General features: G+C 44.7%; 1 protein-coding gene across 7 annotated transcripts in view; it reads left to right on the top strand.

The window, feature by feature from the left end:
• Positions 1-14,561, top strand: part of LOC130362585 (sulfotransferase 6B1-like) — a 121,734-nt gene that overhangs the window by 92,904 nt on the left and 14,269 nt on the right. For all 7 annotated transcript variants that reach the window (XM_056567331.1, XM_056567332.1, XM_056567326.1 and 4 more), the window contains 2 exons: positions 7,527-7,653; positions 11,300-11,394. In XM_056567331.1, the coding sequence (XP_056423306.1) occupies positions 7,527-7,653; positions 11,300-11,394 (222 nt within the window). The remainder of the gene's footprint in view (positions 1-7,526; positions 7,654-11,299; positions 11,395-14,561) is intronic.

The raw sequence follows: 14,561 nt of genomic DNA, 5'->3' as shown, positions 1-14,561 counted from the left end.
ACGAGCTGCAGAGCCTAGTAGGGGCCCTTGCTTTTTTTTGGTCCGGGGGCCCCGAGTGTTGTCAGTCCGCTCCTGGGAGGGGGTGTAATTAAGGGGGGGGGGTGTAATTAAGGGGGTGTGTGGGTGGGGGGGGGATGCCAAACAAAGGGTCCGCCCCGGGTGCCAAATGCTCTAGGTACACCCCTGCCAGCAGGTGTGTACTTTTGCCTTACCTTTCACAGTATCTAGGCCAGTGGGTCTTAACCTTGTTGGAGGTACTGAACCCCATCAGTTTCATATGCGCATTTACCAAACCCTTCTTAATTGGAAAAATAAAATATGATTTTTTCAAATTCAAAACATAGGAGGTATATATTTAAATATATATTTATACATAGGTGCACAAAATGAACAAAACCATTAAAGAACAAAACCATTAAGACACATCAGGCGCAGGCAGTGTTCCCCCACACATCAGGCGCAGGCAGTGTTCCCCCACACACTAGGTGCAGGCAGTGTTCCCCCCACACATTAGGCGCAGGCAGTGTTCCCACACATTAGGGAGGCAGTGTTCCCCCATATTAGGCAGGCAGTGTTCCCCCAGACATTAGGCGCAGGCAGTGTTCCCCCACATTAGGCAGGCAGTGTTCCCCCACATTAGGCAGGCAGTGTTCCCCCACATTATGTAGGCAGTGTTCCCCCACAGACATACAGCCTCCAGCCATATACAGTGTATGGCTGGAGGATGTATGCCTGTGTACTGCCCACTTCAGTGCTCCGACCACCGCTCTGGCTATAGCTGTAGGTCCCGGGACCGGTGGTCGGAGCACCGAAGATGACATGCCTCTGGTCACTTACCAAGCTGGCCAGTGTGTGTCTTCCTCCTTCTCGATCCTCCGGTTCTCGGTGCCTTAGTTTCTAAGGGCGCACGCACGGGACGTCAGTGACGTCCTGGCGTGCGCTATCTCCCAGCGGCCCCTGCGTTTTTCAACTTAACGCGGTCCGCAGGGAGTTAATAGTGATTGGGGGAATTTCCCCGTCGCTACAGGACGGGCAAACACCGGCTCTGCTCGGAGTCCCGGGCCAGCTCGGGGCCCCAAACAATTGCTTGGTTTGCTTGTCCTGTTGCGACGGGCCTGGAGTCGGGTGTGTGTCTTGACCTCCGCCGAACCCGTGAGACTGACTCACCGAACCCCTGGGGTTCGATCGAACCCAGGTTACGAACCACTGATCTAGGCTTTTAAGACTTTAACAGGAACAAAACAGTACACCATTTAGATGTACGCACAGTTAACACTTAACCCCTTAAGGACTCAGCGTTTTTCCGTTTTCATTTTTTCCTCATCACCTTCTAAAAATCATAACGCTTTCAATTTTACACATAAAATTCCATATGATGGCTCATTTTTTGCGACACCAATTTTACTTTGCAGTGATATTAGTAATTTTACCCAAAAATCCACGGCGAAACGGAAAAAAAATTCATTGTGCGACAAAATTGAAGAAAAAATTTCATTTTGTAACTTTTGGGGGCTTCCGTTTCTACGCAGTGCATTTTTCGATTAAGTCCATATGGTTAAAATGATACCCTACTTATAAAGGTTGGATATTGTCATACTTGGGAAAAAAAATCATAACTACATGCAGGAAAATTTATATGTTAACAATTCTCATCTTCTAACCCCTATAACTTTTTTATTTTTCTGCGTACGGACCGGTATGAGGGCTCATTTTTTGCGCCATGTTCTGAAGTTTTTATCGGTATCATTTTTGTATTAATCTGACTTTTTGATTGCTTTTTATTCATTTTCCATGATATAAAAAGTGACCAAAAATACGCTATTTTGGACTTTGGAATTTATTTTGCACGTACGCCATTGACCGAGCAATTTAATTAATGATATACTTTTATAGTTTGGACATTTCCACACGCGGCGATACCACATATGTTTATTTTTATTTACACAGTTTTTTTTTCTTTTGGATAAAGGGGGCTGATTCAAACTTTTATTAGGGAAGGGGTTAAATGACCTTTGTTAACTTTTTTTTTTTTCACTTTTTTTTTTGCAGTGCTATAGCTCCCATAGGGACCTATAACACTGCACACACTGATCTCTTATGCTGATCCCTGCAAAGCCATAGCTTTGCATGGATCAGCGAGATAGGGGCTCGATTGCTCAAGCCTGTAGTTCAGGCTTGGAGCAATCAAACCCCGATGGGACGCCGCGGATGTCCCGATCAGCCCGACTGAGCTGCCGGGAAGCGTTTGCTTTCACTTTCAGACGCGGCGGTCAACTTTGATCGCCGCGTCTGAAGGGTTAATACCGATCGTTGTGCCGCACGCTATTAGCCCAGGGTCCCGGCTATGAATAGCAGCCGGGACCGACCCGGTGTGATGCGGGGTCACGGCGTGACCCCGTTTTAAACACCGCGACCGGGGGTAGGGCATACAGGTACGCCCTGAGTCCTTAAGAGGTTAATAGAGGCAGGGCCGTTTGAAGGAATTTGGGGGCCCCAAGCAAAATGGACATGGAGGCCCCCCCTTGATGTTCACGCACGTCACGCTCTAGGGCCGGCGTCAGGACATAGTAATGCCGGCCCTTGAATGCTGGGAGCGTGACGTGAGCGTACGTCTATATGAGGCCCCCACATTAGGTGCAGCACAGTTCCCCCACGTTAGTTGCGGCACAGTTCCCCCCCCCATGTTAGGTGCGGCACAGTTCCCCCCACGTTAGGTGCGGCACAGTTCCCCCCACGTTAGGTGTGACACAGTTCCCCCCACATTAGGTGCGGCAGAGTTCCCCCCTCATTAGGTGCAGCAGACTTCCCCCCACATTAGATGCAGCAGAGTTCCCCCCACATTCGGTGCAGCAGAGTTCTCCACACATTAGGCTAGCAGTGTTCCCCCACATTAGGTGCAGTATAGTTCCCCCACATTAGGCAATATAGTTCCCCACATTAGGTGCAGTATAGTTCCCCACATTAGGTGCAGTATAGTTCTCCCCACATTAGGTGCAGTATAGTCCCCCCACATTAGGTGTAGTATGTTCCCCCACAGACATACAGCCTCCAGCCATACAGTGTATGGCTGGAGGCTGTATGCCTGTTTACTGTCATACTTCACTGTTCTGACCACTGCTCCTTTTGTCCGGCCACCATAGCAGTAGGTCCCGGGACTGGAGGAGTGGTGGTCGGAGCACTGAAGCTGATGTGCCGCTGGTCACTTACCATGCTGGCCAGCGCATATCCTGTTCTCTGCTTCGCTCCTCCGCGTTGCTTTCCAATGGGCACACGCACGGGACGGGGCAATTGCCCCGTTTCCCCCCCCCCCCCCGGATCTGCCACTGCATGCATTATATACACACACACAATACACTGTACACATTACATACTTTACATGCATGCTTCATACACACACACACACCCCATACTGTACGCATTACATACTGTACATGCATGCTTCATACACACACAGATACTGTACACATTACATACTGTACATGCATGCTTCATGCACACACAACACACTGTACACATTATATACTGTACATGCATGCTTCATACACACACAACACATTGTACACATTACATACTGTACATGCATCCTACAAACAACATACTGTACACATTACATACTGTACATGCATGTTTCATACACACACAACACACTGTACACATTACATACTGTACATGCATCATACACACACATACTGTACACATTACATACTGTACATGCATCATACACACACACACTGTACACATTACATACTGTACATGCATCATACACACACACACTGTACACATTACATACTGTACATGCATCATACACACACACACACTGTACATTGCGCGCCACATGCATGCTCGGAAATGCTAATTCGGCCATGTCGGCAGAACGACGCCGGTCGGTGCTTATGCAGTTAGATCCGCAGCTGACCCACTTGGCCACTGAGGAGCCGGGCCCGGCGGCCGATGGACTCCTTTTTGGAGATTCGTTCATTAAGAACATCAATAAATTTGTTGGTTTGTTCTCCAGTTTAGACAAGGCCCAAACCTCCCTGAAGAAATCGGTACAGGGCAAGGTTTTCAACAAGGCTGGAAGGGATAGGGGTCGCCCTTCCAGCTGCGGATCCTACTATAAACCCTATAATAGAGGACAGAGTCAGTACGCAAACAGTTTTTCCAGGTACCTGTGTCCCAACCTGTCACACCATTCTTCCAGGCCCGTGGTCGCCCTTGGAGAGCCAGAGGAGCTGCCCGTGGATTCCCAAGAGCTAGAGGAGCAGGTGAGACATTTGCCTCTGATTTTTCAGGAGATTCCTGTGGGGGGCCGACTGGGGTATTTTACCCACGCTTGGTCCCTGATCACATCAGACCCTTGGGTTCTTCAGACTGTGGCCAGTTATTGCATGGAGTTCGTGTCCCCGCCCGAACAGTCCCTTTGGCCAAGAGTAATACAGTTTTCGGATCCAGACAAGGATCTGATCCGCTCAGAGCTGAGAGACTTGAGCCTCAAAAACGCTATAGTGGAAGTTCCATGGGAACAACCAGTGTTCGTGAGCAATATTTTTCTGGTCAAAAAGAAGGACGGCGAGCACAGACCTGTCATAAACTTACGCGCCCTAAACGAGTGTGTGCTATACTGTCACTTCAAGATGGAAGGCATACATCTCCTCAGAGATCTTCTGATGCCGGGGGACTGGCTGGCGAAGATAGACCTGAAGGATGCCTACCTCACGGTTCCGGTTCACCCTTCTTTCCAACGATATCTCCAGTTTCACTGGGAGGGCCGGAAGTGGGAGTTCACCTGTCTCCCGTTCGGCCTATCGTCCGCTCCATGGTGTTTTACCAAACTTATGCGACCGGTCATGGCCATGTTACGAAGTCAAGGGGTCCACCTGATTATATATCTAGACGATATATTGATTATGGCACGCACAAGTCAGATAGCGGTGCGTCACGTGCAGTGGACCTTGTCGCTTCTTTCAGAACTGGGTTTTCTGATAAACGAAAAGAAATCCATGTTGCGCCCGGCTTGGGAAATGGAGTTCTTAGGGTTTCTTATCGACACCCAATGGGCCACTCTAAGCCTTCCAAACAAGAAGTTGTCCATAATAAGCAAAGAGATCCGTGCAGTGCTCCGCAGGGAATTGTTTCGCTTTGGGCAATCGCACGGATTGTCGGGCTATTGGCAGCGTCAATTCAGGCCATTTTTCTGGCTCCGTTGCATTAAAGGGCTGTGCAACGTCTGAAGACCAGGCATTTGACGGGAAGTCTGACTTACGCGGATGAGGTTCCGTTGTCTCAGGAAGCCAAGAAAGAACTCCTGTGGTGGCTTCGACATGTTCGGGAGTGGAATGGCAAGACCATTTTCAACCCCAAGCCAGATTTGATAATAGAGTCCGACGCCAGTTTCTACGGATGGGGAGCCCATTGCAGCTCGTCCTCCACAGGAGGGAGGTGGACAGAAGCGGAATCACAATTTCACATCAATTGCCTGGAGCTCCTTGCGGGGTCATTCGCTTCCCACAGGTCGAATTGTTGCAATATGTTACGCATGGACAATGTGTCGGCGGTGTAGTATATCAATTGCCTAGGGGGCATCAAAGGCCTTGGATTCCAGATACCTCAAGGATTACAGCGATTGGACCCTGGATCCTTTTGTGTTCCAGGCAATCCACTCTTTGTGTGGTCCTCTGCATGTCGACATGTTTGCGTCTCGTCTCAATCATCAACTAGACCTATATTTCAGTTGGAGGCCAGATCTGGGAGCTTTGGCTATAGATGCTTTTCTTCAGCAGTGGCCTCAGGGTACCCTGTACGCCTTCCCCCCCCCCCCCCCATTCGCGATGATCCCACGATTGCTGTGGCAAGTGGAGACCCAAAGTGCTATTTTTTATCTGAAGCATTTGATTAGGGTAAAGTGTATCGCACGATCAACGTTTATAGATCTGCTATCTCGGCGCATCATGTGTCCATTGATGGTTTATCGGCGGGGCAGCATCCCTTGGTGTGTAGACTTATGAGGGGTATTCGTTTTAAGAGACCACCTTGTAAATATCAATGTTTTTAAGGCGCACTCTACGAGGAGCGCAATGTTTACTAAGGCTTTTCAGACGGGAGGTTCGCTGTCTGATGTTTTGAAGGCAGCTGACTGGTCATCGGAAGACGTTTTTAGGAATTTCTATTTTAGACCTGAACACCATGTCTCTATGTCTGTATTATAGAATTTTATGTTTGATTATGTTCTTTTGTGCTTTGAACTTGCAAATGATATGAGCCTCCTGTCTGAAGTATAATTCGGGATTTTCCTAGTATCATGACGGAAAATTTAGATTATATGAAGACAGGAGGCGAGTATCATCCTTCCCTGGGTTCCCACCCTGTTATTATTTCGTGTTTCTTTTCTTGTTTGGAGATGTGTTGATCTTCATGTTGGTGAGCTCCCAGTTGGAGTGAAAGTTGGCAGACGTTTTGGATCCAGTGGCTTCTGAAGATTCTCTGGTTGAAGTGTTCTTGGTTGTGCCGGAAGTTGGATCTACGAGTTTTCTGGTTAAGGCTGTTCCATGTGCTGCGAGTCATCAAGAAAGAGGAGGAGGCGGAGTTGCATACAGCTTTTATGGGACAGTCTGGGATGTCATTGGTGGAGTATAAAGGGGGGAGTTGCAGATGGTTGCTAGGTGATATTACACCCCCTTTTTTCTTTTAATGTTGTTTATGCACCTTTCTTTCTGCTATTGAGCAAAATTAAAGAAGGAAATGCAAATGATACTCGCCTCCTGTCTTCATATAATCTAAATTTTCCATCATGATACTTGGAAAATCCTGAATTATATAGGGCTGTGACATCACAGGGGTGGCTGGCTGCTGATAGGCTGCATGCTGCATGTTCTTACATGTGGATCCGCCATTTTAGATGCCCTGGAGTCTGGACCGCACAAAATGGAGTTTAAGGAAGCGATTGATGCGATTGACGCATTCACTGCAATATTCGCATTCGTTGCTAATCAAAGTTTTTCTGAAATTCGTAACGAATTTGGATTCGGCAGATTCAATTCGCTCATTCCTATGGGTGATTTAGCAAGAGGAGGGGCTTTGATATAAATTTAGTACATTTTTTTTTAAACCTTTATAATATGCAATCATTAGATTGCCATCACTGCATGGTATTGCACAGTGTTATTAGCCCTGTACTGATATGGCCTGGCTCTGCCAGGCTGCATCATTTGAGCGACGATCCAGCAACAGTAGGCTGGTAAGGACACCTCTGACTCCTCTGACCCCCGTGATCTTTCTGCGAGGCGTCCGAGGAGCCCCCTGTGCTAACCGGCACTTGTTATCAAAGCTTTTTGATGCCGTGAACCTGGTACTGCAATGTATACAAATACTGTACATCACATCTTTAACATAAGAGCAGAAAGTAAATGTTAAATGCAGAATAACCATTTCTCATCAAAGGAGCCAGTGTAAAATGTTTTAATAAAATTTGACAAAGCATATGTAATTTTTTATTATGTAATTTTTTATGCATTTTGCTATTTTCACAGATATTGCTGGTTCTTCGCAACCCAAAAGACACAGCTGTCTCCTTTTATCAGTTTCATAATAGCCTGCCTGCTCTTCCTTCATATAATTCCTGGGCCACGTTTTTTAAGGACTTTACAAATGGAACAGGTATTTTCTATGCTAACTAAAACTATTATCCCACACACTCTTATAGTTGTGGTTTTTTTAAACACTAGTATTCAGTAGAGAAGAAAAGAAGCTGCAGCACTTTTGTCCAATTTACTTTATTGAATGCAGTTATAACACTCAAGCAACAATTGTTTTACTTCAGTCGCTTTTTCTTAACACTATTGCTGTGATCCTCAAACATTTCTATAAGGTTACAGTTTCAGGTAGTGTTAACGCAGCGTATTTCACACTTCACAAAATGCGCTGCACATTGGGAAATCCGAGTGGCAGCCCTGTGTGTTCAGTGGGGTTTGGGAGCGGGGCCACCTGTAACAGTCACGCCGCCATGTGGCCCTGTCCCCAAACCTCACTGAACACAGAGTGCTATTGCCGGGTAGCCCTGTGTTTATGCTCATCACAGAATATGTGGCATATTTCCCACTGTGCAGCACATTTTGTGCAGAGTGAAATTGCGTTGCGTTGGCACTACGTGGGACCATACCCTAAAACAGTGCTAGACAAAGAACTTGTCCTATTGTTATATATTATGTTTCTCTGTTAGCTCAGACTAAACATAATATTTTTTCAATTATACTAATATAAAAATCATGCTCCATCGTCTAGATTTCTGTTACATACTTGCTCTTGGCACACTTTAAGACCTAGATGTACTAAAACTCTCTTAGGCGCTGCAAACTTTAACAAATCGGGTATATTTGAATACTATCTAAGTGTACCAGGCTGACTGAAAAATCTGGTGTAGCTGAAAACTGTCTAGATTAAATTTGAACAAACTATTAGACAGTTTACTTCAGACCAGAATTATAGTCCAAAATATTGCCACATTTTTGGCGCATTTAGGCCACACCTTCTTTTGCTGAGGCAAGCAACTTATGTTGGACCAGCAAATGTCTACAAAGTGCCTAAAACTTACAATAAATGTGGCGCAAGTCTTGTAAGACAGTTTTTGTGCTAACTGCATTAACTATCTGGAATATTTGTGATAGTATCTGGCGATAGAGCTGGTGTGTCCAGGGCCAGTGGACACTTACTATATGTCTAGTCGCTCAGTCCTCACCACACCAGACCCTCTCGGACAGTGATTCTTTCTATTGTGTACTAAAAATGGCCTTATCTCACCAACACAGAAGAAACTAGGTGGATTTAATGAGAAAAAAAATAGGGGAAGCCATGATAAATATGATATAGATATATCTAGATACAGTAGCATTTTTTAAAGAAATGAAAATCTTTTGCGTGATCAATGCAATTTTATTCATGGAGCAACCAACTTAGCTTGCACTGGAAAATAAAATCTGAATGATTATGTAGATGACTATTTAAAAACATGAAACTATAAAAGATGGCCAAGTGTAAGGATCTGAGGAAATTTGCGAAAACTGGTCACATTGCCCATGCTGACCCCTGTCCTACACTTTAGACACCTACGATCGGCTCAAAACTGGACAAGGGAGCAATTGAAGAAGCCTTTTCTGATGAGTCCTTGGGAAAACCTGGGGACTTAGTGAAGAATAGTGTCATGTCCAGGGTAGGGAGGAGTGCAGACTGACACTTGCTAAAACCCCTGTCCCTACCTACCTGGTTGATCAACCCTAAACAGCAGCCCCCAAGTGGACGGTGGTCCCTACACTGGACTCAGCAGTGGGTCAAATCCAGATAGCAAAGCAGAACAAAGTCACAAGGCAGAAGCAATGTCTGGAAACAAGCAATGAGTCAAACCTATACAGAGGCATAGTACAAAATTAGCCGGACAGAAAAATTGTCTAGGTGCAGGCAGGGGGTCAGGTCTCAGGAGGTCAGACATATCAAAAGGTACAGGGCACAGGAAACCGCTGTTGAAAGGGCATGAACCTCTTATTATGGACGAGAGATGTGATTGCCAGTACCGCACTTGATTGCCCCAGCACTCCCATCTCCTGACTCTATGGCCAGTTGTGTCACTCATAAGGGACAGCACCAAAAAATGTGTAGGGCCATTGTCAGGAAGACAGAAGAAGCTACTGGGCGTGTCAAACAGAAGACAGAGGCAATGCTGGAGCCAGGTGAGGCACACATGTAACTAATAACACTAAGATGACTGTAGGAAGAAGACAAACCAGAAGTGCCAGTGTGATGCGCTGGACAATTTTCTTCTGTGAAACCTTGGGTTCATTCATGTCCAGGATACCTTGACACATACTATCTACCTAAACATTGTTGCAGACCAAGTGAACCCATGAGTCAATGAATCCGAGCAGTTTTAGCGCATATGCAATTGTGAAGGAAAGACATTTTGGTAAACTATATTTGCTGTCACTTGATTGAGGCTGTCAGTTATATGGGGACAATGTACAGCTTGACTTTTTTATGTTTTAAAGGCTATTAAGCCCTCTGACTTGCATTTTAAAGGAGAAATGTGGTGCAACACTTTTCACTTTCCCTTTACCTGGGCTGTAAATGCTAAAAAAAAGAAAAAACTTTAACTCACCTTCCTATGTTCCCCCGTTGCACCAATATCGGTGTTCCATTCCTCCAGTGCTGCTCTCCTTCCAGCTTCTTGGGCTCAGATCATCACACTGCAGCCAGCGTATCACCGGCCGCAGTGAGGTCAGTGATAGGCTGTCATGTAAGGAGCCGGGCAGCAGGGAGAAGGCGGGGCCCGTGCTCCTTCCATGACAGTGCGCTCAAGCTATCACCGGCCGAGGCGGGACATCACTGCAGCCGGCAATACACTGACTGCAGTGTGACAATCCAAGCCCAAGAAGCTGGAAGCCGAGCAGCACCAGAGGAACAGGATGCTGATCTCGGCGCAACGGGGAAACGTAGGAAAGTGAGTTAATGTTTTTTGTTTTTGCAGCCTGGGCGAAGTGAAAAGTGTTGCATCGCATTTCTCCTTTAAGGGAAAGAGCATGTGACCATAGATCTTGCATACATGGCTTGCATCCCATTTATTACAGTTTAGCCTTTTTTATATCTCACTAGACAAGAGGGTTTGGTTAGGATGCAGAGGGAGTCCAAATGTCCCTGTCGAGTAGTCACACTGCTGCTCCATTCAAACTCTGTATGTCTGCCAAAGGTAGCAGAATACAGTGCTTGGCTATGTTTGGCAGCCCATAAAGTTTGAATTGAACAGCAGTGTACATACAATGACCACCACTTAATTTAAACATAGGTGCTTGCTAAGCTGCATCTTAGGACAACCCTTCAATAGTTATCTAGTCTTACTGTTCTACTCTGTAGAACGTGCGTTCCATACCTCACTAATGAACTTTCACAAATTCCTTCCCAACCCACATAAATTAATGGGATAATGTCTTGGTTGTGTCATGACAAATAGTAGCAGTGTTTAGTGCCAGGAAACCTTTCACCATTGCCCTAAAGCAGTCATTGGCCTTACCATTACTACATTCAACCGCCTGTTTTTGCATTTGAACCTTACTTTAAATCAACATAATCCTAAATAGTACAGATAGGAAAAATAAATAATAAAAAGTATTGTAAAAAATAAATAAATAAAAGCATTGCAGGAAGCGTGTTTTCTCTATAGTCTTCTACTGCAAAAGAAAAAAGAAAACAAACCGACCGGTAAAAATGCCTAAAAATCTTGTCTCATAAATAATATGGTTTTCTATTTTTTTTTATGTAGTGGTTTATGGGCAGTATTTTGATTTTGTTGCCACCTGGGAGAAACACTTTGATGAAAAGACTATGATGGCAATTACATTTGAAGAAATGAAACTGGTAAGTGATGCTTCCTCCCTCTTAAAGGACTTTTATGGTATCTTATCTCTGTTTATTGAAGTCATACAAGATATAAAGATGCTTTGAGGTAGGACTAGCTACAAGCCTGAAACATGTTAGCTACTGTATTTACCTGTGTTGCCTGGAGTTTTCATAATTCATCAGTAAAGTAGTTGTGTTTTCATAGAACCGTATACTTGTTTCGTGCACATGTAAGACAAGACCAGAACAGGTCTTCAGCCTCTGGATGTACAGTGGGGCAAAAAAAATTTAGTCAGCCACCAATTGTGCAAGTTCTCCCACTTAAAAAGATGAGAGAGGCCTGTAATTTTCATCATAGGTATACCTCAACTATGAGAGACATAATGAGAAAAAAAAATCCATACAATCCCATTGTCTGATTTTTAAAGAATTTATTTGCAAATTATGGTGGAAAATAAGTATTTGTTTAATAACAAAAGTTCATCCCAATACTTTGTTATATACCCTTTGTTGGCAATGACAGAGGTCAAACGTTTTCTGTAAGTCTTCACAAGGTTTTCACACACTGTTGCTGGTATGCAGATCTCCTCTAGAGTAGTGATGTTTTGGGGCTGTTGCTGGGCACCAAGACTTTCAACTCCCTCCAAAGATTTTCTATGGGTTGAAATCTGGAGACTGGCTAAGCCACTCCAGAACATTGAAATGCTTCTTACGAATAGTGTTGAGCGGCATAGGCCATATTCGAATTCGCGAATATTCGCGAATATATGGACGAATATTCGTCATATTCGCGAATATTCGCATATTCTCATTTTATTTTCGCATATGCGAATGTTCGCGTATGCGAAAATTAACATATGCGAAAATTAACATATACAAAATTAAAATAAGCGAAAATTCGCATATGTAAATTTTCGCATATGCGAAAATTCGCACACCGGTCTCATACAGTAGTATTAGAGCCTTCTTTACACCACACAAGCTGGAAGCAGAGAGGGATGATCACTGTGATGTGTTCTGTGAAAAAAAAAATAAAAAAATAAAAAATAAACGAATATTCGTAATTACGAATATATAGCGCTACATTCGCGAATATTCGCGAATTCGCGAATATGCGATATTCGCGAATAAAATTCGAATTGCGAATATTCGCGAGCAACACTACTTACGAAGGCACTCCTTCATTTCCTGGGCATTGTGTGTTTGGGATCATTGTGGTTTTCACTCAAAATCTCACGGTACATGGCCCCATTCATTCTTTCGTCCCTGTCCCTTAGCAGAAAAACAGCCCCAAAGCATGATGTTTCCACCCCCATGCTTCCCAGTAGGTATGGTGCAATGAAGATAGGGAAATCTACAAGACTAGGCAGAAAGAGGCCAAGCAATGTTATAAGAACTTTTAAAGTGCAGGCAAAAGAAAAACTAGCTCAGTCTGGGGAAAAAAGAGGATAAGACATTCTTCAGATATATAAATGAAAAAAGGAAATTAAAACAAGGTATAACTAAATTACAAACAAAGGAAGGAAGGTATGTAGAAGAGAATAAGGGGCTAGCCGACTGTCTTAATGAATACTTCTGTTCAGTTTTTACAGAAGAAAAAGAAGGAAAATGACCTCCATTAGGGAGAAAGACTAATGAATAGTTTGATGCATGTGTCTTTACAGAGGAAGAGGTTCTACGTTTGCTATCTAAAGTGAAGACAAATTAGTCACAGGGGCCTGATGGGATACACCCAAAATTATTAAGAGCTTAGTGCTGAGCTAGCAAAACCGTTAACAGATTTATTTAACCAATCACTGGTAACAGGAGTCGTTCTGGAAGATTGGAAATTAGCAAATGTCGTGCCCATTCACAAGAAAGGTAGTAGGGAGGAATCAAGCAACTTTAGGCCAGTAAGTCTGACATCAATAGTGGGGAAATTAATGGAAACCCTACTAAAAGGATAGGATTGTGGAACATCTAAAATCCCATGGTTTGCAAGATGAAAAACAACATGGGTTTACTTCAGGGAGATCATGTCAAACAAATCTTATTGATTTTTTTTTGACTGGGTGACTAAAATAATAGATGGCGGAGGGGCAGTAGACATCACATATCTAGATTTTAGTAAGGCTTTTGACACTGTCCCACATAGAAGACTTATCAATAAACTACAGTCATTGAGCTTGGACTCCCATATTGTTTAGTGGATTAGACAGTGACTAAATGACAGACAACAGAGGGTTGTAGTCAATGGAGTGTATTCAGAGCAAGGTCTTGTCACCAGTGGGGTACCTCAGGGGTCTGTACTGGGACCAATATTGTTTAATATCTTCATTAGTGATATCTCAAAATGTCTTGATGGTAAGGTGTGTCTTTTTGCTGATGGCACAAAGATATGTAACAAGTTAATGCACCTGGGGCGTAAAAACCCTCGGGCAGAATATAGAATATTTGACAGTCCTGTCCTCAGTATCTGAGGAGAGGGATTTAGGAGTAATTATTTCAGAAGACTGAAAGGTAGGAAGACAATGTAATAGAGCAGCAGGAAACACTAGCAGAATGCTTGGATGTATAGGGAGAGGTATTAGCAGTAGAAATAGAGAAGTGCTCATGCCGCTGTACAGAACACTGGTGAGGCCTCACTTGGAGTATTGTGCGCCGTACTGGAGGCCGTATCTCCAAAAGGATATATATACTCTAGAGAGAGTTCAGAGAAGAGCTACTAAACTAGTACATGGATTGCAGGATGAAACTTACCAGGAAAGGTTAAAGGGCCTTAAAAGGGTTGTGTGCTGCCCTGCCTTTCGGAGCTCCGCACGCAGCGTCCGGAAGTTCATTACTCTGAACGCTGTGTGCGGGCTTCCATGATTGCGGCCGCCGGGTGTGACGTCACGCCCGGCCCCTCGTGACGTCACGCCCGCCCCCTCAACGAAAGTCTATGGGAAGGGGGCGTGACCGCTGTCACGCCCCCTTCCCATAGACTTTGGTTGAGGGGGCGGGCATGACGTCACGCCCGGCGGCTGCGAACACGGAAGCCCGCACACAGCGTTCGGAGTAATGAACTTCCGGACGCTGCGTGCGGAGCTCCAAAAGGCAGGGCAGCGCACAACCCCTTTAACATGTATAGCTTGGAAGAAAGAAGAGACAGAGGTAATATGATAGAGACTTTTAAATACAGGATGGGCCATTTATATGGATACACC

The sequence above is a fragment of the Hyla sarda genome, chromosome 3 (assembly GCF_029499605.1).
Source record: "Hyla sarda isolate aHylSar1 chromosome 3, aHylSar1.hap1, whole genome shotgun sequence".
Lineage (NCBI taxonomy): Eukaryota > Metazoa > Chordata > Amphibia > Anura > Hylidae > Hyla > Hyla sarda.
This window is presented reverse-complemented; position numbering and strand designations above follow the sequence as displayed.